The sequence below is a fragment of the Oryctolagus cuniculus genome, chromosome 5 (genome assembly GCF_964237555.1).
Source record: "Oryctolagus cuniculus chromosome 5, mOryCun1.1, whole genome shotgun sequence".
Taxonomy (NCBI): domain Eukaryota; kingdom Metazoa; phylum Chordata; class Mammalia; order Lagomorpha; family Leporidae; genus Oryctolagus; species Oryctolagus cuniculus.
In genome coordinates, this window is record NC_091436.1 from 18,172,587 (window position 1) to 18,199,211 (window position 26,625).

Sequence of the window (26,625 nt, forward strand, 5' to 3'; positions counted from 1 at the left end):
GAAGGCCTCTCTCCTCGCCGGGTCCCTGTCCGGGACTGCGTCTGTGGCGCGCAGGTGAACGGGAACCCCGGCCAACAACCAGGGCTGTCCAGCCAAGGGGCACCGCGGTGCCTAACTGCGCCCCCGCCCCCGCTTCCCTGAGGTCACCAGGCTTTGCGGGCAGACCCTCCCCTCTCGCCCGCGGGCAGTCGTTCACGCAGCCTGCTGCGAGCAGCCAGCTCCCTGCGCGGGAGCCGCCAGGCCGCCGGGGTCCGGGCGCGGCGCCAACCCCCGCCCGCGCGCGCTGGCGAAGCTCCCGGGCCCGAGGGGGCCGCGCGCGCGGAGGGCGGGCCGGGGCGGGGCTGTCGGCGGCTCCGCCCCGCCGCGGCCGCTGTCCTCCAGCCCGGTGCTGATCCGCGCCGAGGCCACCTCGCCGCCGCGCCGGTCTCCGCGGTCGGGGCCCCCGCCAGCCTCCCGGAGGGGCGACGCCAGGCAGGCCGGGCCCGTTATGCCTCCCGCTGCTCCCGGCGCCCGTGCGCCCGCCTCGTCGGGGCCGCAGCCGGGCCCCGGGGGCGCCGCGCTCTGAGGCCGGGGCCTAGCGCGCTCGGCGGCCCGCGCTCGCCGGCTCCCGCGCCTCCCTCGCGCTCTCGGCCGCGCCTCGGCTCCTCCCTCAGCTGCCGGCCGCCATGGCCTTCGCCGCCCGGGAGGGCGCAGGCTCGCGGCGCCGGCTGCCGCCGCGGCACCGGGCGTTGCGCGGGCTGCTGCTTCTCTGCCTGTGGTTGGCGAGCGGCCGCGCGGCCGGGCCTCCCGGGGCGCCACGGTCGGATCTGCACGCGCAGCTCTCGGGCGTGGAGCAGCTGCTGGAAGAGTTCCGCCGGCAGCTCCAGCAGGAGCGGCCGCAAGAGGAGCTGGAGCTGGAGCTGCGCGCCGGCGGCGGCCCCCGGGAGGGCTGCCCGGGCCCGGGTGGCGGCGGCTACAGTGCCATGCCGGACGCCATCATCCGCACCAAGGACTCCATCGCGGCGGGCGCCAGCTTCCTGAGCGCGCCGGCGACCGTGCGGGACTGGCGGCAGTGCGTGGCCGCCTGCTGCTCCGAGCCGCGCTGCTCCGTGGCGGTGGTGGAGTTGCCGCGGCGGCCCGCGCCCCCTGCCGCCGCGCTCGGCTGCTACCTCTTCAACTGCACGGTGCGCGGCCGCAGCGTCTGCAAGTTCGCGCTGCACCGCGGCTACAGCAGCTACAGCCTCAGCCGCGTCGCGGCGCCGGACGCTGCGTGGGCCTCGCCCGGACCAGGTAAGCGCGCGGCCTGCTCGGGGCCAGGGCGCTGGGGTCTTGCGGCCGTGCAACCTGCCGGAGGCCTGGCTGGGCAGCACAACTCAGAAAAAGTAACGCGCTTGTCCCAGGGGTCCCTAGCTGCGGGCGTGCGGAGGAACGGCTCTGATCTCCCGGCCCCGCGGGTGGCTGCGGAGGAAACCCGGGAGGTGTGGGCAGAGCAGCTGGAATTTTCCTAGGCTGGGAGAGAGAGAAGCGGTAGGAGAGGCTTCGCGGAAATTCGGCGTCAAGGCGGAGGAGAACTCGGAGCGAGAAGAGGCAAAGTTTATTTTAGTCCCGTGGGTTTTTATAGGGCATGGTTTGTGTGGAGCAGAAATCTTATTAGATACCACATGGCTCATTAACGCCCACGGCTGTTCCCTCGCGCGCTTCCGCCCGGAGTTGCTGTCGACAGACAAAACTGGGAAGGCAGACTGTTCCCTGTTGTGAAGAGCGAAAGGAAAGGATTTGAATTTAGTTGGAAAAAAAAAAAAAAGCAATAGGAAAGTTACAGGTATGGCTCATTTTGAAGACAGCTGGAAACGATGGGTGCTCGACGGGTGTTCCCTTCTGTGATGTGGGGGACTTCAAAAAGTTCGTGGAAAATGGCATTAGAAGATACGTATTTTGGGTACAAAAAATTTCGAAGTCCATTCGTAGTTTTTTTCCTAACATGCATTTCCACCACTAACGCTTTGACAGCAGCAGTTATAGGCGTTGGAGATCAAGGTGACTGAAAGAGACCTTGGCTGGGCCTCTTGTGGTCAGGCCCGAGTGCTTTATCCTACACGGTTGCTGTTTGGTTTGTAGTAACAGTGAGTCCAGGGCGGCAGTGGCCGGCAGCCTTAGCCACTGGGAAATCTGGATCCACTGAGAAGGGTCTGTACATGTCTCCCCATCCCACTTAGCCCCTCCCCCACCTCCCATCTGATAAGGCTTAGAATCCTTAACAAGGAAAGAGATATCACGGGGTCACTCTTGCCTTTCTGGGTCTTGAGGTAGACACTGTGGTGTTCTATCTGAAATGGGGGAAAGCAGCCCCTCTACCCGCACCCCCACACTGTGGAGTTTGGGGTTAGGCACTGCCCTGAGCTCTTCGCACACACATAACTTCTCTGTCCTCCCTCCCCGCAGCCCAGAGCCCTAGGTCCTGTTAGAGCTCCCAGTGTGAGTGAAGGTTTGGCCAAAGAGTATCGTGCGTGGGGGTCAAGCAGCACGCGGGTCGTGCTCTGAGATAGGGAGCAGCCCTTGTGCTCTGTCCAGCAGTGGTAGGCCTTCTGGAACTGGAAGCCGAGAAGGAGACCACTCTGTTGGGACTGACCAGGTGGCCAGCTGTGGAGGATGGGAGGAGAGTACAGGAAAGAGTGGGGGATGGAGAGGTGTCTTGAGATGACTGAAAATTCTGAGCCCTGAGTTGGAGACCTGGCTCCTCCCTGCCGATCCTGTGGGAACCTGAATGCCTGCTCACCTTCCAGCTTTGGTTGTTGTAGGTGGGCTTGGCTTGTGAGTTATAGAGGTGGCACCTGCACACATAGATTTGTCATAGGAGCCTGCTTTGGTCACGTGGCTTCCTGGAGGGTTGGGGTCCAGTTGTGAAGATTAAGTGAAGAGCAGTGGTGACGTGGGAACTGGAGATGTTCAGATCCCAGAGGAGCTAAGAGCATAGGACCAGCGCCTTTCTGTCTCCACCAGAGAGTCGGCCTGGAATCCAGTGTCTCTGGGAACAGTGTGGAAATCAGCCCCTTTGCTGATGGAGAATATCAGCGCTGTCAGGCAGAGTGCTGTTCTTCCCTCTGCAGCTGCACCTGCTCCCCCTGGCCTTTCCCTTGTCTCCACCAAGTACAGAGTAAAGAGCTGACCTTCCTGCTGGAGGCTCATCCCTCCTCACGTGCCTGACCAGTCTTCCCCAGGGACCTTGACTTCCCACATTGCATCTTCTGTGTGTTATAAATATATTTAATAAATGCTATTTAGGTAATTCTTTGGCAGTGTTGGAAAAATATTTTTAGAACTACAAAGCTGACCACATGCAAATTCCATGTAAAGAACCAAATATGTCTTTAAAATTTTCATACCTAGGAAAATTTGAAGAAAATGAACTTACTACTATTAATATGAATATCCATTAAAGAGATTATAAAGGAAAAGAATAGATGATATTCATGTTTATAGAAACCTTAAAGAAAAGGAATTGCAAGCAAGGGTATGGGAAAACATGAGATACAATTATTTAATGTTAATAGAAAGAGATTATGAGTCAGAAAGTAAAATTAAATGGGTGAAGAACATGTGCAAAACGGTTCCCAGAAGTTGATAAACATGGAAAAATGCTCGGTATTAGAAGTAATAAAAGAAATGCAAATAATGCCAGCTAATGCTTATTAAATTGGCAAAAATAAAAAATTACTCAAATTGGAATGCCTGTGGAAATCTTTATATTATTGATTTAGTTCAACTTTATTTGAAAGGCAGAGAGAGAGAGAGAGAGAGAGATCTTCCACCCCCTGGTTTACTTCCCAAATGCCTGAAACAACCAGGGCTGGACCAGGCAGAAACCGGGATCTGGGAACTCCCTCCAACTGGGTCTCCCTGTGGATAGCGGAGACGGAAGCACTTGAGCCGATGCACTTTACTAGGAAGCTGGATTGGAAAGGGAGCAGTCAGGGCTTAAAGCAGGCAGCCTGATAAGGGGTACAGGCATCCCAAGTGACATCTTAAGCCACGGTGCCAAATGGCTACTCTTACATGACCACTTATGGTGTAAATAAGCACCAACCTCGTGGAAATCAAGTGAGAGATATCTAGCAGAGAACATTAAAACATGAGTGGTAGTCATTCATTCTTCTGAACATTTTTTAAGGAAAGTAAACCATGCTAAAGAGTAAGTATGGGGCCGGCATTGTGGCATAGCAGGTAAAGCAACACTGGCATTCCGTATGGGCACCAGTTTGTGTCAAAGCTGCTGTTCTTCCAATCCAGCTCCCTGCTAATGGTCTAGGAAAGGCAGTGAAAGATGGCCCAAGTGTTTGGACTCCTGCCACCCACATGGGAGACATGAAAGAGGTTCTTGGCTTCAGCTTGGCCTAGCTCTGGCTGTTGCAACCATCTGGGGAGTGAACCAGCAGATGGAGGATCTCTGTTTCTCCGTCTCCCTTTGTGACTCTGACTTTCAAATAAATAAATACATCTTTTAAAAAATGAGCAGAAAAGTATTTGTTATGGCATTATTTATAATGGTGGGAAAAACGCAACAAACAAATATCCAGTAGTATGGGTTAGGAAATTAAGGTTACAGATGTGAAGTTTAATCATGTGGGCACTGCTAGATATATGAATTAATATCAATAAATAAAATAATATATCAAAAGTTAATGGATTAAACTCACTTTCTTGTAACTTGAATTACACACCTAGGTTGCCTCAAGCTGTACTCGAAAGCTCAGGGCCTATGAGTGAGAAATATCTGGGCTGAGACATTTATCACTTGTGTGATCTTAGCCAACTAACCTGGGTCCTCTGCACAGAGTTTCCTCGGCAGTATTACACAGATGAAAATGGCTGCCTTAGGGATTTGTGAAATGAAGCGATGCCTGTGGAGCACTTGTCACGGTGCCTGGACAAGCAGTCACCCAAAACTGGCCCCTGTTAGCCTTGTCATTAGCGTCATGCAGAGATAGGCCAGAACAGTACATACATAAAATCATCATCACATTGGAGTTGTGGATACTTTGGTTTGTTTGTTTGTTTGTTTGTTTGTTTTTGACAGGCAGAGTTAGACACTGAGAGAGAGAGACAGAGAGAAAGATCTTCCTTCCGTTGGTTCACCCCCCAAATGGCCACTACGGCCGGCGTGCAGCGCCCATCCGAAGCCAGGAGCCAGGTGCTTCTCCTGGTCTCCCATGGGGTGCAGGGCCCAAGCACCTGGGCCATCCTCCACTCCCCTCCCGGGCCACAGCAGAGAGCTGGCCTAGAAGAGGGGCAACCGGGACAGAATCCGGCACCCCGACCGGGACTAGAACCTGGGGTGCCGGCACCGCAGGTAGAGGATTAGCCTAGTGAGCTGCGGCGCCGGCCAATACTTTGTTTTTAATAACATGTGTTGTAATAACACCACATACACACACACACACACACACACACACGATGGCTGCTTGCACATATGTGAGTGTGCCTCCCCCTTCTGTGTGGCCGCACTTCCGTACCCCACGTCATGTCTGCAGCACACATGATGCCAGAACATCCTCCTTGCCACGAAGGCTGTGTTCACAGCAACGTGCAGTGCAGGAAGGTCACTAACACTGCTCTTCCTCTCTGTATGACCTGCCGCCTTCCTATGTGCCATCTGAGTTGGTGTGCGTCTCACGTCACCTCTGTAGGTCTTACCAGGTGTGGTTAGTTTTCAGAAGAAATCAACATTTCCATACTATTTCATGTGGGCCTGTTACATTTTTATGATGAAAACCAGAATTTACGTCTATCTTGTTCTTCTTTAGCAAGGCAAACATTTTTTTCACTGGTAGCACACTCCTTCCCTCTTCCTGTTGTCAATTGTTTATGTTAAGCTCTGTTTCTGGGGAGGTAAGCTCTGGCTTATTTCACAAGACATTTTACAATGTAATTTGCCCACATTTGAACTGAAGAGCAAACATTAGCTCTGTTAGCTCTGTTATTTCAGTCTGTCAATTTAGAGGAGATGAGGATTTCCCTGGGTCCATCAATCATATCTTAAAACTCACCTAAACAAAAGTAAGTGACGAAAATGATTTTTTTTTCCTTTTAGGAGAGACAGAGTTTGTTTTATGTCATATGGGTTATGGCAGCATTTACCTGATTCTTCCATCTTAAATCTTTGAGAGTGAAAATATATCTAAATGTTCATTTCTTTATATCATATAGGCATATTTTCATCCCCTTAAAAATAACATTTTAAAGCAATACTTAATGCAAATAGCTGCTAACTATTATGCATACCTGCAGAATTTTAGGACAGTTTCCAGAATTATAAAGTGGTCAACTATTGTGTGGAGACCATGAACCTTTCAGAACCAAAGGAAATGTGGACACTCCATAAAAGGCCTGTGGGTAACGCAGATGCCTCGTCTCCCCTTACCTGGGAGAAGCAGAACAAAGACATCCGCTGCTGGATCTGTAGAGGTGGAAACAGGCAGAACAAGTTGCTGCTTAGGCAGGATTATTTTTTTTCTTGGTTTATGTAAAAGGGTTTCACTCCTTTTTAAATGACTGTGAAAATGGGATTTGTCTCATAAAAACATGTACCCCCTTGGCAACAGCACTTAATAAGCAATTGTGTTCATTCCCTACAATTATAAATTACTTACACCTTTATTCACAGAAAGCTTTTGTTATCATAACTAGTTTTTTTTAATTTTTTTTAAGACAGAGTTATATATAGAGAGGGAGATATATAGAGAGATCGATCTTCCATCCACTGATTCACTCCTGGTATGGCCGCAACAGCCAGTCTGAATCCAGGAGCCAGGAGCTTCTTCTGGGTCTCCCACATAGGTGGCAGGGGCCCAGGTACTTGGACCATCTTCTGCTGCTTTCTCAGGTACATTAGCTGGAAACTGGATTGGAAGTGGATCAACCAGGACACAAACATCCATACGGCATGCCGGCATTGCAGGCCGCGGCTTTACCCACTATGCCACAGCACCAGTCCCCATAATTAGCTTTTGAAAGCTCTAAACCTCCAATGAAAAATTTGATTCCAAAGAATTTCTGTGTGGGCTTTATTTTGTATGGATCCAAGTTTGCCTTAACTTTCCAAGTTTAATCTGTGTCCTGTCCATTGAACTTTTTATAATCACTTTTATTTTTAAAAGTTGAGGATAAGAAAAAAGGAAAATCTATATTACAGATGAATTTGGTTTTAATTAGTTTATTTTCAAGAACTAAAAAAATTATCTAATAGAGGGGCAGGCGTTATGGCACAGTGGGTTAAGCTGCAGTTTGGAATATTCACATCCTGTATTGGAGTGGGTGGTTTGAGTCCCAACTACTCCATTCTTCTGATCCAGCTTCCTGTTAATGCACCTGGAAGGCAGAGCATGAAAGTCCAGATACTTGGGTTCCTGCTACCCACTCAGAGACCCAGATAGTGTTTCGGACTCCTAGCTTCAGCCTGGCCCAGCCCCAGCTATTGTCGGTATTGGGAAGTGAACCAGATCTCTCTCTTTCTCTCTCTCTTTCTGTCACTCTGCTTTTCAAATAAATAACTAAATCTTAAATATATATTAAATTTAACATTATTTATTTATATAAATTTATTTATATAAATAAATTTAACATGTCATTTGCAGTAATTATATAATATATAATTATATAATATTATATTAATATGTAATGTATATTTAATAAGTACATATAAATATGTATTTATTATGTAAAAGAGTGACAGAGAAACTTGGTTTACTCCCTAAATGGTCGCAACAACTGAGGCTGGATCAGGCCAAAACCAGGAGCCTAGAACTCCATATGTGTGGCGGCTTCTAGTACAGTGTCCTATACCCACAACTTGCAGTACTGCAAACAGAAGACCCTCCACGCTTCCTCTTCTGCATGTATTATAGCTAAATTATCTATCCCTGATATATTACTGTTTCACTGTTATGTAAGAGAACACAATGAATATCCATAGGAAATTAATTTCCAGTTAATATACATCCTCTTTGCAGCTCTTTGCTGGCCCATATCTGTTCAGCAAGCAAGATCCTTTGCTTCAAAAATTACAGAAGACTAGGGAATCATCTCTCATGAATTATACATTTTCTCCCGTAGAAAAGGACGAGCCTCCACAAAGCAAAGCTGGACAGAATGTGGTCTTGCATCTACCCACAGACGAGGTAACTTTGGATGGCCGTGAGAGCACAGATGACCACGCCATTGTCCAGTATGAGTGGACACTGCTGCAAGGGGACCCGGCAGTGGACATGAAGGTAATCCATATTGTCATTGGTGGTAGAAAGTGATACTTCAGGGAAGTGGTCTTCTCCACCCACGTCCCCCAAGTCTCTGTCAGCTGGCAGAAGTTTAAAATGGAGAAAGCATAAAGATTTGATTGTCCAAGAATGGATCGTTCTACAAATTTACTTTTCTACAGAGTAGAATACAGAGTACAGAGTTTGCCTTTGTTCTTGCTGCCTTTTTTTTTTTTTTTTTTTTTTTTACTTCTCCAGAATACAAAGCAACTTCAAGGAAAAGTCATGCTTTGCTTCAATGACCCACTTTCTAAAGGGTTTATTTCTTAGTTCAAGACCCAAGTAGAAAACTGAAAACCTACAAAGGGATATAAAGAGGAAAATAACAGTAGAATGAGTTTATTCTTCCCCTGGTCCAGAACACGAACATCTTACTAGCCCGAGCCCATTCAGTTAAGGAGCGAGGGGGTGGGTGGCAGGTGTTCCCACCCAGTGCCCCTACTCTCCCTCCTCGTCAGCCCCTTGCTGCAGATGGAAGTGAGCCGCTTGTCCAGTGGCTGCCTGTACATGCCCGGGCATCTTAAGTAGGGAGACGAATGGTGTCTTGTATTAATCCTGTCAGATGGCTGTCGAGTTAGGAGCATTTTCACGGTTTGGCAGATAAACATCGTCCAGACTGCTTCAGTTAGAGCAGGTGGAGGAAGAGAAAGAGGTGGGAAAGCACTGACGTGGACTTCATTGGAACTAAAACAAGAGCAGTAATCAGCTGGTCCCTCAACACTAAGTCCACTGGGTTTCTTCCGTGACTGTGTAGCCCTGGAACTGGACTGGACCCTTGATAAGCATCTTACCCAGCCTCATGCGGGCGTCCCTTCCAAAGGCCATCCAGGACAAAAGTTCACTGTCTCACATATGTCCTATGACATTGTCAGTCAGCCCCAAGTATTAGGGAAAGGGGATGTGCCTCTCTTCATTCGTATGCATTGGTGCCAGGTCTTCCCTTTGGAAAAACGCAGAACATATCTTCTTTTTGTTCCATATAAAAGTCCTCCAAGTCTTTGTACGGAATAAACATCACCACTTGGTCTGATCCTCTCAGAACTCAACACCCCCAGTTCTTTCAGCTGTTCCTCACATGGATTGATTTTCAGGCCATCTGCCATCCAGCCCCTGGCTTTTCTCAGATTAATCTACACCCTCCTTAAAATCCCCAAACCCTGAAGGAACCCCACGTGAAACCTTGGCTGTTTCTCAGGCAGCTGTTACCACTGGAGATCCAGACCTCGTCTTGGCTTGTTTATGAGGCATAATTCCCATGAACTATGTTGCATCACACAAAGGGTTATGTGGAGTATTCCATTAGCAAGATCACCCCTACCTGCGTCATGTTTCACAGGAAGTGCTGTCATAGCAGCTCCCCCTGTCCTGTGTTTGTGTAGTTGACTGTTGAACCTGGGGGCAGGAACTCTTCTCTAACCTTCTTAAATCTCAGCTTTCTGGTTTTCATCTACAACATCTTGAACTTTGAGTGTCACCTGTCATATTTATTATCCTTTGTGTCAGCTACAAAATTGACGACTTGGAACTTTGAGAATTAAGGTTGTTCAGGAAAGGTGTTAGGCCGAGTCACTAGTGGATCATCCCCCTGGAGAACCTGGGGTGGACGCTGTTAACTGGCACTTTGGGCACTTAACTGTTCAAATTTGCTTCTGTCATCACTTAGCTTTTCACACTAGCTACTAAAAACTTTATTGGCAATGAATTACATTTATGACTGATGAATAAAAATAATGACAATGATTCAGTATTTAACTTATTAAAGACACTTATAAAGGACTGACAAAACTTGGTAATTCTCGTAGGCTTTTTGGACTGACTGCTGTGCCATCAAGAGCAAACTCTAGACCACTTCCTTAGCCAGATGATGGCACATAGACCCTGAGCTTACAAAGCCATCATGTAAATGACAAAGCCTACAGTGGGAGAGCCATCTGCCACCAAACTGTGACTCTCATATAACAGCATACATTCATTAACACCGCCAAAGTAAACCCACATCCTACTATGATGTCATCACAATCCTAGCACCATAGATTGAGCACTTTGGTGGCAGATGTTTCCCCTTCTGCAGGCTTTGTCACTCTTAGGTGGTGGCTTGAAAATTTTAGAGTCTATCTGCCATCACTTCCTAATGTTATACAGAGAGATTTGGAATTCACAGACCAGCAGATTGATTTACAGTCATCTGATGTTGAGAATTTTGTAACTGAACCATTGACTTAGTCCATTCAGGCTGCTGCAGCAAAATACCATAACTGAGTAGCTTATAAATAGAAATATATTTCTTTTTTTTTTTTTGACAGGCAGAGTTAGACAGTGACAGAGACAGAGAGAAAGGTCTTCCTTCCGTTGGTTCACCCCCAAAATGGCTATCACAGCTGGCGCGCTGCACCAATCCAAAGCCAGGAGCCAGATGCTTCCTCCTGGTCTCCCATGCAGGTGCAGGGCCCAAGCACTTGGGCCATCCTCCACTGCCTTCCCAGGCCACAGCAGAGAGCTGGACTGGAAGAGGAGCAACCGGGACAGAATCTGGCGCCCCAACCGGGACTAGAACCCAGGGTGCCAGTGCCGCAGGCAGAGGATTAGCCAAGTGAGCCACAGCACCAGCCAACAGAAGCATATTTCTGACAGCTCTGCATTCTAGGAAGTCCAAAATCAAGGTGTTATATAGCACCTTGAGAGATGTCTTTTTGCCACATCCTCACATGATAGCAGGGGCAAAGGAGCTCTCTGTTGCTTCTTTTATAAGGGCGCAAGTCCCATTTTTGATAGCAGCATGAGCTATTCACCTCCCTGAGCCCTGCCTCCAAACACCATCACACCGAGATTAAGTCCCAGCATGTGAATTTGGGGCCACACAAACCTTCACTCTACATTAATAATTCTAGAATATCGTATGTAATGGAAGTCTGCTAAAGATGGATGTTTCTTACACCAATAACTTCATTATTAAATCAAAACCAGTCGCTCATTGGATTATCCAATACATAGTTTCTAAAAATAGGTAAGTGGGGCCTGCATTGTTGCATAGCAAATTAAGCCACTGCCAGCCAGCATCCCATGTTGGAATGCTGGATTCAAGTCCCAGCTGCTCTTCTTCTGATCTAGCTTCCTGCAGATGCACGTGGGAAGGCAGCAGCAGGTGTCCAGCTACTTGTACCCCCAACCCATGTAGGAGACCAAGATGGAGCTCTTGGCTCCTGGCTTCGGCCTGGCCCACACCTGGCTGTTGCAACCATTTGGGGAGTGAACCAAGGGAAGAAATTGTGTGTGTGTGTGTGTGTGTGTGAGAGAGAGAGAGAGAGAGAGAGAGAGAGAGAGAATGTCTACCCTTACCTTCCAAATAAATAAGTCTTAAAAAATAAAAACAGTTATTTGGTAACTAAATTGTACAGTAATAAAAGTATTGTGTATATAACTGTGTGTGTGTTGAAGCCCAAACATGTATTCCTAGCCACTGAATCCTTAGCTAGGATGGAACTGAGTTAGAAACTCAGGTTGAGTCACACACTGACCTGGTGCGAGGCCAACCAACAAAGGCCATGCTGCTGCCGAGGTGGAGTTCCCAGCAGAGATAGAAAACCCTGGATTTTTTTTTTTAAGATTTATTTATTTATTTCAAAGTCAGAGTTACATACATTGAGAGAGAGGGAGAAAGAGAGATCTTCCATCTGCTGGTTCACTCCCTAGATGGCCACGACAGCTGGGGAAGGGCCAAGCTGAAGCCAGGAGCCAGGAACTTCTGCTGTTGCATGTGGGTGCAGGGCTCAAAAACCTCAGCCATCTTCCACTGCTTTTCCCAGGCGCATTAGCAGGGAGCTGGATCAGAAGTAGAGTACTGGGCCATGAACCAGTGCCCATATGGGATGCTGGCATCACAGGCAGAGTGGACAGTGAGAGAGAGAGAAAAAGGTCTTCCTTTACCGTTGGTTCACCCTCCAATGGCTGCCGTGGCTGGGGCGCTGCAGCCAGCGCACCGGGCCAATCCGAAGGCTCTGTCCTTCCAGCCCCAGCATGGGGAGGGGCTTTCTGGTGCACACCAGCCCTGACACCCTTCCCAGGGAGCATCAGCCTAAGCCCTGGGTGATGGCAGTGCCTTTGTGGTCTCTTTTTGAATCTCTGTTGACTGCATCTCCACCTCATTCCGATGGCCACCCTGAGAGCCCAGCCATGACTCAGCATCCCTCTGCCACTCACATCTTACAAATCCCCTGCGTGAGTCAGTCCTCCCACCTCCCCTCTCCGCTTACCTGCCTGTGTGCGTGAACCCTGGAGCCTCAGGCTGTCTGTGGTCTCCGGGCTCCTTGTCTGTGTTCAAGCAGGCCAGTGGGGACAGAGAGTCTCTCCCGCAGCACCCCACTGAAGGCCGCTGGGCCTCGCACTGACACATTCCAGTTTGTTCATGTTCCCTGAGTTCTTGAGTCCTGAGAGAGTGAAGTTCCCGCCTGGTTCTGAGCCAGAGTCAGGGGGATGGGAGCCTGCCATTGTCCAAGGCCTCCTCTGCTTAGGCAGCCTGTGCTCTACCTGTCATCTGTTCACCTTGTTCTGCCTGGTGCGGGTGCCCCTTTGGCCACAGGGAGAGCCCATGGGTGACTCTCCCCTCCCTGTAGATGGGGGTGGGAGGAGAAAGTTTGCAGAAGAAAGGGGACACCAAGCCCTAATTTCACTCATTGCCCGGCCACTGCGGTGACCCAGGCAAGAAGAGGCTGGGTGGGCTCAGGCCAGAATGGCAGCATGAGTGTGGGGACCAGCGGGCAAAGTCCGGGTGTGTTTTTAAGGTTAGCCACAAAATTTCCTGATGGACTGCACATGAGCTAGGAAAGAAGCAGGGAGGGGACCATATAGATGCTGACATCCTGATTTCGGGCATGTTCCTCTGGAGCTCTGGTCTTCTCTGATGGTTCTTTATCTTTTTTTTTTTTTCATTTTTTTTAATTTATTTGACAGGAAGAGTTATAGACAGAGAGAGAGAGACAGAGACAGAGAGAAAGGTCTTCCTTCCGTTGGTTCACTCCCCAAATGGCTGCTACGGCCGGAGCTACGCCGATCTGAAGCCAAGAGCCAGGTGCCTCTTGCTGGTCTCCCATGCAGGTGCAGGGGCCCAAGCACTTGGGCCACCCTCCACTGCCCTCCCGGGCCACAGCAGAGAGCTGGACTGGAAGAGGAGCTATGGGGACTAGAACCTGGTGCCCATATGGGATGCTGGTGCTGCAGGTGGAGGATTAACCAAGTGAGCCACGGCGCCGCCCCCCCCCCCTTTCTTTCTCTGATGGTTCTTAGACTGACTGCCACCATCACAGCAGTGTGGTCTTGTTCCTGGGATCAGCTGCTCACCCCAGGCTTCTTTGAAGCTACTATCCTCAGCGTGCTCTCTTTCTCTCTGCTGCCCTCTTTGCATTTTAGTGCTCAGTAAGTGACCGCTGTTTGAGATCCTCCCAGTGTCATTGGAGGCCTGAAGGTCAGGTGACAGCGTGGCAGTGAGCACTGCTTCACGTCTCTTTGAAACAAACAGCAAAGGGCAGGCCTTCTCTGCCAGCTCTCCAGCTCAAAGCGCTTCTAAGGAAAGTGGTGGACAGCTTGTTGACCGGCCTAGACATTTGACAGTGGGAAGTCTCAGTTCTGTCGCTGGCCCTGAGAGAAAGCCACTCTACCGAGCTTCTCACAAATCATCTCACTGATTCTGACAAGTCTGGTGCAGGGTGGGCATTCAGCACGGCAGTTAAAGTGCTGATTGGGATGCCTACACCCCACATCAGTGTACCTGGGCTTGCTCCCCAGTCCCCGTTCCTGTCTCCAGCTTCCGGCCAACTCAGACGGGGCGGGGCGGGGGGGGGGGGAGCAGCATGCATGGCCCCAGAGATTGAGTTCCCAGCTCTCAGCTTTGCTTCCCTGCCCCATCCCAGTCCATTCTGGACATGTGGGGGGGTGGGGGGGGGGTGAATCAACAGATGGGATCTCTTTTTCTTGTCCTTCCTTCAAATAAGTTTAAAAAGTGTTGAAGAGATGGGTGCTATTACTCTACTTCACAGGTAAAGAAACCCAGGAGGTTAATGCACAGCCACATGCCAGCCTGGCGTGGCGTTCAAACCCAGCTGTTGGGTGACAGACTCTGCAAACCACCTGGGCGAGCGTATGGAGTGCAGGATCCCAGTGCCACTCCCCAGGCCCCGACTCAAGTACAGCCACCACTGTGTCTCACTGCATTGTCTCTAAATGTGTAAAGCATTCTTCTCGTGTGTAGGTGCAGGAATCCAAATTCCAGGGCTTCACAGATGAAAGCGTTTGATGGTTACAATTGGGCAATTTTCTGCGATTTCAGAAGTCCATGGAGGTGTCTGTGGAACAGAATGTGTGATGGCCGGTGTTCATTTGCAGAGGACAATATCCAGGCTAGTTCATCTAAGCAGAAAGGGATTTTTTTTTTGAATAGGGTATTAAGGAGAGCTGAAGAAGCAGTCTTTCCCCGCCCCCCCCAAAGAAACCTTTTATTTAAGAAATACAAACTCCATACATTTCAAAAGTACAACTTTAGGTATATGGTGATTCTTCCCACAATACCTGCCCTCCCACCCCCACTCCCACCCCTCCTCCTCCCTCCCATTCCCAGTCCCATTCTCCACTAAGATCCATTTTCAATTAACTTTATACACAGAAGACCAGCTCTATACTAAGAGTTCAACAATTTGCACAAATGAAAAAAGCAAAAAACTGTTCCTCAATAGTTGAGACAAGAGCTGTTCAGTTATTGCATCTCGAAGTTAATTTCACTTATTTATTTTTTAGAAACTTAATGAACTTTAAAGAAGCACCCAAGAATGATACATCTTTTGTGAGCACTTAGATGTAACTATAACTTATGAGACATGAGAATATCCTCCACTTAATATATTAAAAGAAAGTAAGTCCTTGAGAATGAGTTTACCATTAAGGAAGCACCTAAGAAAACAAGCAATAGAGTTGGACATTTAAGCATAACTAAAACGTATGAGACATAAGAATATCCTGCACTTCATACACTAAAACAATAAATCTTTGAGGAGAAGTTTTACTGTTAACTCTCGTAATACAACTCTTTGAGGACAGAGGTCCTGCATGGGAAGTTAGTGCACAGTGACTCCTGTTGTTAACAATTAACATTCTTATGTATGATGTCAGTGATCACCCAAGGCATGAGCTGCCTAGGCTATGGAACCCTTTTGAATCCACATACTCTGTCAGTATTTAGATAGGGCCATAAGTAGAGTGGAAGTTGTCTCCTCCCTTCAGAGAAAAGTACCTCCTTCTTTGATGGCCACTTCTTTCCTTTGGGGTCTCACCCACCAAGGTCCAAGAAGCAGTCTTTAGGCTGAATGTGCAAGAATGACTTCCAAGGTCACTGCACAGAGCTGGGCCTTGGGCCAGGTGTGCTGCCTTGGAATGGTGTGAGGACAGCAGGGGATGAGGATGGGGCCCTGAGTCAGGGAATGAGCAGCAGCGAGAACCATGGAGGCAAAGGCAAGGAGTGGCTGGGGGTGGGGGAGGGGAACAGAGCTATAGATATGGAACCTGCAAAAGCAGGCGGATTCAGAGACAGAGGTGACCAACATTGTTAGGCATAATGAGAGGGCCAGTTCAAAAACAAGCTTTCCAGGACAGGTCTTGTTGGCCCTGACCATCAGGTGACTCTTGCTGGGTCCAGGAGTGAGTTTGGCCAGCACAGTTTCAGAGGAATGGTGGGTGTGGGTCTGCTGCAGTCTCACTGGGAAATGAGTCCGCGGAAGCCGCCAAGGCAGCCCTCTGAGGACCTCGGCTGAGAAGGGAGGGAAGAGGGCTGGGGCTAGAGAGAACTGGGGGCTTGCGATGTCACTTGTTGTCTTGTTTATTTTTAAGAAATTTGAGCATGGCAATAATAGCAAAACCATCTGAAACACAAATTAATCGATGGGTCGGGGTTCTAAGTCACAGAAGGAAAGTAAAGGCCTAGAAAGGGGGATTGGCCTGGAGCACAGAGGGGAAGATGGTCCCTACTGCTGTTGGACGGGAGGTGACACTGGGTGCAGGAACGTTCCTGGGGGTGCGGAGTGAGGGAGGAGGGAGCCATCACTGTGGTTCTGATTTTCTCCTGAAAGTAGACGAAGCCAGCAGCTGAGAAGGAAGGGGCTCGAAGGTGAGTGTGGGGCTTGGAGAGGGAGGTACGGACTGGGGCCAGCAGCTACTAAGGACAAGTGAAGGGGCTGTCAGTCAAGGTTATTGGCAGCTCAGATAAACTGGGGCCAACCTGCCAAAGTAGGTTGTGATGTAGCAGCCCTCAGCAGCCTTGGACCCAAAGTGGAGACACTGCTTGTTTGTGACACTGCCCCAAGGAGGGACTGATTTCCAGTTCTGGAGCATGAGGGGCGCTGTGCTCGGATGTCCTCACTTAACATGTGTCCTCTTGTGTGTCAGGTGCCTCAGTCAGGAACCCTGAAGCTGGCCCACCTTCAGGAAGGAACATACACCTTCCAGCTGACTGTGACCGACACTGCCGGTCAGAGAGCCTCCGACAACGTGTCAGTCACGGTGCTTCCCATGGCCCACTCCACAGAAGGTAAGAAGGACATTCTTCTGGCACATTTACTGCGACCAAGCTATTCATGGGAGGATGATGTTCACCTGGCGTTCCACGGGCTCTTCCATTTTAGTATTGGTTGTCGAGTGAGGACGTTTTACTAAAAATATAACAAAAATAGGTTCCATTATATTTGGAGATAAGTTAGGGCTAGGTTAAGGTGGAGGGGACACTCCCAAGGGAAGAGAACAGACCTTGGGGGGCTGCTGGACCCTAGAGACACTCCATCTTTTCTTGACCTGCTTCTGTGAAAGACAATTTCTGGCTTTTCCAGGAGAGGGTTTTGTTTAAAGGTGGATGTTCTGTTTGATATGTAGGTGCAAAGAGTGCAGCTAAAACAGCGCAGCTCATAGGAAATAGTAGAGTGGCGAGGGAGAGCCTGGGAGGGGAGGCATTGGTAAAGTTCCAGTTAGATGGCCGGAAGAAGTTGTAGTGATCTATTGCACATGTGGTGACGCTGATTAATAATAATAATTTACCTGGATACGCAGGGAGTTCCAAATGCATACAGGAAAATGGCATTAAAACATAAGTTTATTTTGGTGCAAAAACTTTTATGTCCATGCATAGTTTTTTTGTTTTTTTTTTTTTTTTTTTGACAGGCAGAGTGGACAGTGAGAGAGAGAGACAGAGAGAGAAAGGTCTCCCTTTGCCGTTGGTTCACCCTCCAATGGCCACCGCGGCCGGCGCACCACGCTGATCCAATGGCAGGAGCCAGGTGCTTTTCCTGGTCTCCCATGGGGTGCAGGGCCCAAGCACTTGGGCCATCCTCCACTGCACTCCCAGGCCATAGCAGAGAGCTGGCCTGGAAGAGGGGCAACCGGGACAGAATCCAGCGCCCCAACCGGGACTAGAACCTAGTGTGCTGGCGCCGCAAGGCGGAGGATTAGCCTATTGAGCCACGGCGCCAGCTCCATGCATAGTTTTTTCATTATACATGTTTTCTATGAACTTTCTGAAGACCTCTTGTATAATTATTACTTGTCCATTAAAAATAAAATATAAAAACGGGGAAGGGCATATTGAATCAAGACTTGAATTGCTGGTAAAATGAATCATTTCAGAATTTTTATGAAAGAAAGAATGCACCTAAGAGTAAAGTTAAATCAGACTATGCAAAGTATACATAGCAACTTAAAAGCACTGTTTATAGATTTTTCATGCACAATTTTCACAGATGCATACATACACTAATAATATATGATAGTTCTCCCATTCTGCTGTGCAATGTCAAATTCATTTCATTCACCTGCGTTTCTTACTTTCCCAAACATCTGCATCTTTCCCGAGCATCTGCACTTCTCAAATGAGCTCAAGTTAACAAAAACACCCATCATATGGCACTTGGGAGCACTGGAGATACAGGGATATTGCAAAGGGACCTTCCGCACACATGCAGTTCACCCCTGGAGAAGTGCTGAGATTCTGGACATTGAAGATACTGGTTTTTTTTTTTGTGCAGGAACTGTGCTAGCCCCAGGGACACGACAGTACACGCAGTAAATGCAGTCCCTTCCTGTAGCTTGTCGTCTCTTGAAACTACTGTCTCTAGCCATAGCTGTAGCAGACTTACAGTGGATCTCTGGCATTCATGTGTGAGTGGTAATAAGCCAGCAGTTTGAAGAATAAGGGTCCGAGAATTAGAATATGATTGTGACTTACTTGCCACCATAGTGGATCACTTCCATCAAAGACAGGTCAAAGCCAGCCAGTAACTCAGCTCCCTGGGCATATTAGAAATGAAGTTTTATCAGGAGTTGGAGATTTTAGAACCCTAAAGACTTGGCAATCTTGATAGTTTGCATAAGCAGCATTAAAATTTTTCTTGGCCGACTCCTGTTCAGCCAAGGTTTAAGCTTACCATGAAGACGGAGGAGCAACTGCGCATGAACTGGCCATACCCAAACTCATGCCCTTTCTAGCTCTGTGAGGGCTTTGGTGATGGTCAGTAAGTGAGGTGTGTCCCGTCCAGCCCGGATTTGAGTGGTCTTGCAGACGTAGTGAGCTGCACAGGAGAGCCAGCCCGTTGCTCAGGGCCTTGTGCACCAGGATCTCTGGAAGCACGGCCTTGGCTTCCCTGTGTAGAACTGAGGGCCTGGAGGGCTCCTCCCTGAGGGGGAGGGCTTGCCTGGGCCAGGGCTGAGTCAGGTGCTGCTGGGAGAAGCCAGATAGCCTGTCGTCCCTGCAGAAATTAGAAGGGGTTTATTGCTTTCGTGCAACCTGTGCCGACCAGAGCAGCTGGCCAACGCCTCACCAGCCACCTGGTTGCCCTGGGTTGTCTACCGGGGCCAGCTGCACAGGGTCCAGGGGGACTTCTGCCCTTCTTCAGAATGATAAGAAAATGGATTTGAAGCAGCAGAAAGTGATGTGAACCACTTCTGATGACTGACAGGCCACTTGGAGATAGATCTTCTGTATGTGACTTTATATAAAAAATTAAGAATAAGTGTAGTGCGAATTGCTGTCTGAGATCACTTACTGGTATTATTGGAAGGACATACTATGAATTACAGTTAATAAAATGTCACACAGAGACCTTGAAAAGCAGAGAAAGAAGAGAGGTGTTTCTGTCCCCTCTGCTGGATTTATTGATCCTGTGATTAATGACTCTGTTGTTATGGTAACCAGGGTAGCATCTACTGGAGTAAACAGACCAGCAGGTACCCCTGATTGTGTGATAATAACTCTTTGAATTTTGAATGTATTGACAGTTTGAACATCTTTGCATGTCGAGAAAAAAATAACCAATTCCGATAGCCAATATGCACTTCCAATGTGAGCAGGGTCATGCTGTCCAGATACCTAGGAGATGTCCTAGATGGTGTTAGGGTGGGAGAGAAGACTCCAGAACTTATATTCTTAATAATTTTTAATTATCTCCTTAAAGTTTTAGTATATATTATACGTTATACATTAGCATATATTATAAGGTGTACAACATGTCAGTATAGTAGTAAATGCTTATTATTTGTAAGTAAATTAGAGATGTGTGTTCAGCAGTATTTTATTGATCAGGATATGTGGTCAAAATGTTTGGAGACCAGTCATTCAGAAATAAATCAATAGATTATAAATATCTATCTCTCCCTAGAACTACCCAGAAAGAAGGAAAACAGAGATGTTTAGGATGCTTGTGTCGTGAGTTTGAGAACTGGGACGGGTAACTCATCCTGTTCGGTAGGCAGAGTCCTCTGCCACCTTTTCTCCCGACTCCTCCCCAGTGGCCGGAGCTGACTGCACTTCCCAGGCCCAAGTTCTCAGTCCTCGCTGCAGGCTCTTTGCTTCCCAGCCTTCCACAGGAGCTCTGGCTACCCATTCTTTACCCTCTTGCTACTCTTGGGTCAAGATGTATTCCATTTAACCACTTTCAGTGAGATATGTACCAGGGGTTCCATGCACGTATGTGTGCTGTGCTTGGTGATTTGTTGTTGGTGGAGTATCATATACATTGCCACTCTCCCACGTTCCCAAGAGAATCAATGAGCCTTGCTGTTCCTGTAAAACTGTGAGACTCCTTAGAACCTAATTTTAGCTGGAGATCTTTAGTCTGCACTATCAGTGCCAGAAATCCAATACTTACGTAGTGAAGTCTAACAAACGGCTTCGTCCTTTGAAGAAACTATTGCTAGCTCCTGTGAATTGACAGCAGACTGTCATTATTTTGTAAAAATTGATTGGCAGCAGCTAGTAGTATCTGAGGATTCTGTTTGTAACTTACTGCAGTAAGTAAGGATATTATGGGAGTCTGCAAATAGGATCCAGTCCTAAAAAGTCAGTAAAGGGTTTTACTCAGGAAACAAGAATGCAAGACAAAAGCTAGGTTGCCATTCGTGGTTTGTTCACGGTTCCCCATGGGGTGGGGCAGTGTTCGGTGGCCTATCAGGAAGCAGTAAATGGCTAAAGGGAGAGGATCCTGCAGGGGTGAGCGGATGAACGCAGAGTGAGAAAACAGGGGGAGACCACCACTGCCTCTGTTTGCACCCGTCAGGCCAGGTAAGCTCGGAGAATGGCTCTAACACAGGTGAGTTTCTGAGCGTTAAATCAGAGAGGTCAGCCTCTCTAACCTGCCCAGAACATGTTGCTCCAGCTCCAGCTGTTGGGTTTTCTCCATGATCTGCATCTCTTTACCCAAGAGCATCTTCCTGTACACATCATTCATCAGGATGCACTGCACATCTGAACTTTGCCTGGGCTCCTGTGACCTGAGCCTATTTTTGCAACCAGGGTGCCTGGGTGCTTGCTCGCGCTACCACTTCTTCTGTGACGATGGCTGCTGCATCGACATCACTCTGGCTTGTGACGGCGTGCAGCAGTGTCCCGACGGCTCTGATGAAGCCTTCTGTCAGAACTGTGAGTTGGCCGCATCACCTTGGCACTCGAGGAGTGGGAGAAGCTGGAAGGGATGCAGACGGATGCCTGTATTCTCAGAGTGAAATAGGAATTCGGCCTTCTTCCTCTTTCTGGTTTTATATATAATTTTATATGAAAAAGCTATGTCTTATTTTTAAGGATTTATTTACTTGTTTGTTTGATAGGCAGAGTTACAGAGAGGCAGAGACAGAAAGAGAGAGAGGTCTTCCACCCACTGGTTCACTCCCCAGATGGCCGCAGTGTTTGGAGCTGCACCGATCCGAAGCCAGGAGCCAGGAGCTTCTTCCGGGTCTCCCACGTGGGTGCAGAGGCTCAAAGGCTTGGGCCATCTTCTACTGCTTTCCCAGGCTATAGCAGAGAGCTGGATCGGAAGTAGAGCAGCCAGGACTTGAACTGACACCCATATGGGATGCCAGCACAGCAGGTGGTGGCTTTACCCAATGCGCCACAGTGCCAGCCCCAAAGCTATGTCTTTTTTTTTAAAGATTTATTTTACTTATTTGAAAGACAGTGTGACAGAGGGGGAGAGAGAGAGAGAGAGAGAAAGAGAGAGAGAGAGAGAGGGAGAAAGAATCTCCCTTCTGCTGGTCCTGTCTGCCCAGGTGGCTGCAATGGCCCTGTCTGGCCAGGAACTCCCTCCAGGTCTCTCATGTGGGTGCAGGGGTACAAGCACATAGGCCAACTACCACTGCTTTCCCAGGCACAGTAGCAGGGAGCCGGTGCCACCGGGACTCAAACCTGGTGAACCTGGTGTTGCAGGTGGCAGCTTAACCTACTGTGTCACAATGCCATCCCCAAAAGCTATGCCTTAAGTGAGAAATCACTGCGTCTACAGTCTGAGTTGCAAAAGTCCAATTTTTGGTATTACTTGTGTTTTTAAAACTTTTCTTTAACTTTCCAGATTCCTCACATCCTAAAAAAAAATCCTCTATCACATATACCTCTTTTTAAAATAAGTGGCATTGAATTAATATTCTGATAAATATTTTAGGAAGCTTTTGATACAAGGGTTGGCTGAAGTCAGAGTTTGAATCAGTTGTAGAAGTCATACATGTAGATGGGCACCCCAAGGAAGAAGGGAAGCCATTGGCTGGGGGAAGGACAGAGTGAGAATCTTAGGTTATAGTTTTGCCTTTGTCCATTTCTTTTTATGTTTAGCATTTGGAAAGCTAATGGCTGAAAGAAGAGTAGACAGACTACCCTTTTGAAGATAACATAAAATTGTCTGTCTGGGGCTGTGCATGTCTTAAATGGCGTGGGTCATTAATCCGAAATATCCACAATTTCAAGTCAACTGCAAATGTGGTGGCTTTAGTTAAAGTTCAGAAGAGAAATCCAGCCAGTAACTAAGCTCTTCTCAAAACTCAGTGGGCCTAGACCGGAAGATGGTGACCCACGCGGCAACAAGTCCTGCCCAGCCGAGGACGACAGCACTGAGTGAAGACACAGGGGGTGTCTCCTTGTTGGAGAAGTCTCAGGAGGCCACAGCCGCAGACCAGCCAGCTCCCTTGGCAAACCCAGAGAAGAGGAATCACTCAGCCTCTGCAGGGACGGGGAGCCAGGTCGTCCCTGTGATGCCAGGTGAGGAGTCAGGTGTGAAGGCTCCCGAGTGTGGTTCCAAACCAAGTATAGGTCTAAGCCTTCCTTGTAATCTCTTCTTTCTTGTGAAAAGAATAAAAGAATTCAGCCAAAAAGTGGAAAGCAAACAAACAAAAAACAACACTGTAAAAACCGTGCGTATTTATAGGAAAAAGGACCTACTAAATACGGTTATCTCAGTATCCATGGGGAATTGGTTCTGGGACCCTGCACAGATACCACCATCCATGAATGCTCAAGTCCCTTATGTACAATGGTGTAGTTTTTTTTTTTTAATTTATTTATTTACTTAAGAGACAGAGTTACAGAGAGAGAGAGAGAGAGGGAGAGAGAGGGAGAGAGGTCTTCCATCCCTGGTCTACTCCCCAGTTGGCCACAACAGCCAGAACGTGGCCTGTCTGAAGCCAGGAGCCAGGGTCTTCATCCAGGCTCCCATGCCAGTACAGGGGCCCAAGCACTTGAGCCATCTTCTGCTTGCTGCCTTCCTAGGCCACCAGCAGGGAACTGGATCAGAAGTGGAGCAGCCAGGACTTGAACTGGCACCCAAATGGGATGCCAGCACTGCAGGTGGATGCTTAACCTGTGCCCCAGCAGCAGCCCCACAACGGTGTCATTTTTACACAGAGCCTGCACATATCCTCCCATGTACTTCAAGTCCCCTCTAGATTATTATGCTGTCTAATTCAGTGTAAATGCTGTATGCAGGTATTACCCCATGTTGTTTAGGGAATAATGAGAAGAAAAAAATGTGTGTGTTTGGTACAGAATATTGTCGGCCCATGGCTGGTCAAATCCACAGATGTGGAACCCACATTCATGCCTATGCACGCATTCTAGAGGCAACGCCACACTCACACTAAGTACCTTAGCGTTAGGAAGTGTTAACACTTAGCCGATGCAAACTTGTGCCCTGAGTGCTAGATGCTGGTTATTCTGAGCTGACGCAGCAGAACCCCTGGGTGTGCTTGCACACGCTCTTCACCCAAAGCACGTGAATGTAAGAAAATGTCATTCGGATGTGCTGCCTGTGCTCCCAATTCAGTTAGGCCTCCCAGTGCAACGAATTCTATCAGGTTTCTGCTTTCAAATAAGGCTAGTAAGATTGTAACATACGTTCAAGCTGCTAACGGATTACATGGATCCATCATTTTAAGTTTCTTCTCTATGATTATGTGACATGTGAGACGGAAATATAGGATCACATTTCTATAAGCTTTTGGAAGTGCTTTTTCAGTCCTTAAACTCTCCATATATTTACTGAAGTAATTCATCATGGTTTTAATAACTTTTATTATAAAAAATTTGTGTTCATTGTCCAAGATATGGAAGATGCAAAATAATTTTAAAATAATTTCAAATATTACCCCTTATTCAAAACTGCTTTTTAAAAATTCTTGTTAATTGAGAGGTAGACAGGCACAGAGAGCCCCATCTGCTGGTTCATTCTCCAATGCCTGGAAGCTGTGAGCCAGGAACCCAATCCAGGTCTCCCATATGGGTGATGGGGACTGACTATTTAAGCCATTGTCACTGCCTCCCAGGGTCTGCATTAAGAGGAAGCTGGAATTGGGAGCTGAAACCAGGAGCCAACGTAGGCACTTGGATATGGGAATTGGGTGCCCCAATTGGCCAAACACACAACCCCGAAAAGTACTTTTAATATTCTGATGAGTTTCTTTCTAGTCTTTTGATTATGCACTTTGTAGATGTTAATTCCCTCTATACAAATACATCTGTAAAACACTGGATTCTGGGCTGAGCCTTCTTTTCGATGGTTGGGTTAAGTACCCTACAGATGCCTGCTCCTGGTCCATTCCTGGTTCATCCTGCCACCTACTGGGGAAATCACTCACAATGCCTGAGCCTTGTCTTTGTTTTAATTGGTTTTCTCCACCACCCAGGAAGCAGCTGGAGGAGACGAGGTGAATTCAGCAACCTGAGATAGCGACTTGGACAGAGTGTTCCTCTCTGTTCTCTGTGTTCCTGGAGGCTGGCTGGATGGGGTAGAGAGACCCTCACGAGCACGAACGAGTTAGCTGAAGTTAGAATACAGACCAACACGCAGCTCCCCTTAGCTAGGTTCTGGTCTTGGCTCTGCCGTCAGAACCTGGAGTGGGTTGCTTCATACGCCCAGTCCCCCGCATCCTCATCTGTTGATGAGGGGTTCCAGCCAGATGGTCTCTCAGATGTCACGTGGAGTCTGCATCAGGAATGACATCAGACTTCAGTCCGCAGGCCTCACCCGTGCTAAGTATTGCTTATTGATCACAGTGCTGTCCCTGGGGAGTGTGGACTCAGCTGCAGAATCCTTGTGAAGATCACACTCCGGGTTGCTAACAGTGCTTGATGGGAGTCGGCACCCGACCTCCGCAGTATTTGGTTTTTGTCCTTTTTCATGGTAAGCCTTTGGCTTTGGCTGTGATTGTAAACAGATCAGTCGTCCAGTCATTCTTGATAATATATTAGAATTTTTCCCAATTATTTTTAAAAGATTTATTAATTGATTTGAAAGTCAGAGTTACACAGAGAGAAGGAGAGGCAGAGAGAAAGAGAAAGAGAGAGAGGTCTTCCATCTGCTGGTTCACTCCCCAGTTGCCACAACAGCTGGAGCTGTGCCAATCCGAAGGCAGGAGCCAGGAGTTTCTTCCGTGTCTCCCACATAGGTGTAGGGGCCCAAGGATTTGGGCCATCTTCTACTGCTTTCCCAGGCCACAGCAGAGAGCTGGATCAGAAGTGGAGCAGCCGGGACTCGAACCAGCAACCATACAGGATGCCAGCACTGCAGGCGGCAGCTTTACCCAATATGCCACAGCGCCGGCCCCACCAATTATTAAATAATGTAGAATTTACTGTAGAATATTTGGAAAATACAGAAAAATACAAAGAAGTCACTGAACAAAACTCACCATTAACGTTCTCTCCTTTTTTTTTAAATTCATTTATTTATTTGAAAGCCAGAGTTACAGAGAGACAGAGGCAGAGCAAGAGAGAGGTCTTCCATCCACTGGTTCACTCCCCAAATGGCTGCAATGGCCAGATCTGGGCCGATCTGAAGCCAGGAGCCAGGAGCTTCTTCCGGGTCTCCCATGTGGGTGCAGGGGCTCAAAGACTTGGGCCATCTTCTACTGCTTTCCTGGGCCATAGCAGAGAGCTGGATTGGAAGTGGAGCAGCTGGGATTCAAACGGGCGCCCATGTGGGATGCCAGCACTACAGGCAGAGGCTTTACCTGCTATGCCACAGCACCGGCCCCAACATTCTCTTGAATTTGCTTCTGTTTACTTGTATTCATACCCATACACACATATATTCATTTTTAACAAAAGCCACAGAACATTATTTTTACAGAACTTTTATCTGTTTCATGAGCATTTTTATATATTATTAGATACTTATAACAAACATACTTTTTGAAATTCCAGGGGTGAAGAAAGTGAGAACAGAACAGAACTTTGAAAATGCTAGAAAGAGTCCTCACAGCTCTGTGTCGACAGCAGCTGTGTCTGTTGTCTTCTGCTATGCCCAAGAATACCACACTGGAGTCCCCAGCCTCCAATTTCATGTGAGCTGAAGACCCTGCATAGGGGCTGGTGCTGTGGCATAGCACGTAAAGCCATTGTCTACAGAGCCAGCATCCCATATGGGTGCCGGTTCAACTCCTGGCTGCTCCACTTCCAATCCAGCTCCCTGCTAATGCACCTGGGAAAGCAGCAGAGGATGCCCCAAGTGCTTGGGCCCCTGCAGCCACTTGGGAGATCCTGATGAAGCTGGCCCCTGGCTTC

The 26,625-nt window shown here is 48.2% G+C and overlaps 1 protein-coding gene across 5 annotated transcripts in view; it reads left to right on the forward strand.

The window, feature by feature from the left end:
• The first annotated feature begins 349 nt into the window (after window positions 1–349).
• The window catches only part of LRP11 (LDL receptor related protein 11), a 50,381-nt gene continuing 24,105 nt past the window's right edge, over window positions 350–26,625 (forward strand). Inside the window, exons 1-5 of one of the 5 annotated variants that reach the window (XM_051836829.2) lie at window positions 354–1,269; window positions 8,089–8,246; window positions 16,713–16,854; window positions 21,100–21,225; window positions 22,615–22,827. In XM_051836829.2, the coding sequence (XP_051692789.1) occupies window positions 666–1,269; window positions 8,089–8,246; window positions 16,713–16,854; window positions 21,100–21,225; window positions 22,615–22,827 (1,243 nt within the window). In that variant the 5' untranslated portion in view covers window positions 354–665. Of the gene's footprint in view, window positions 1,270–8,088; window positions 8,247–16,712; window positions 16,855–21,099; window positions 21,226–22,614; window positions 22,828–26,625 lie in introns of all 5 variants that reach the window. The other 4 variants (XM_008249900.4, XM_051836831.2, XM_051836833.2 and 1 more) reach the window with 4 other exon arrangements.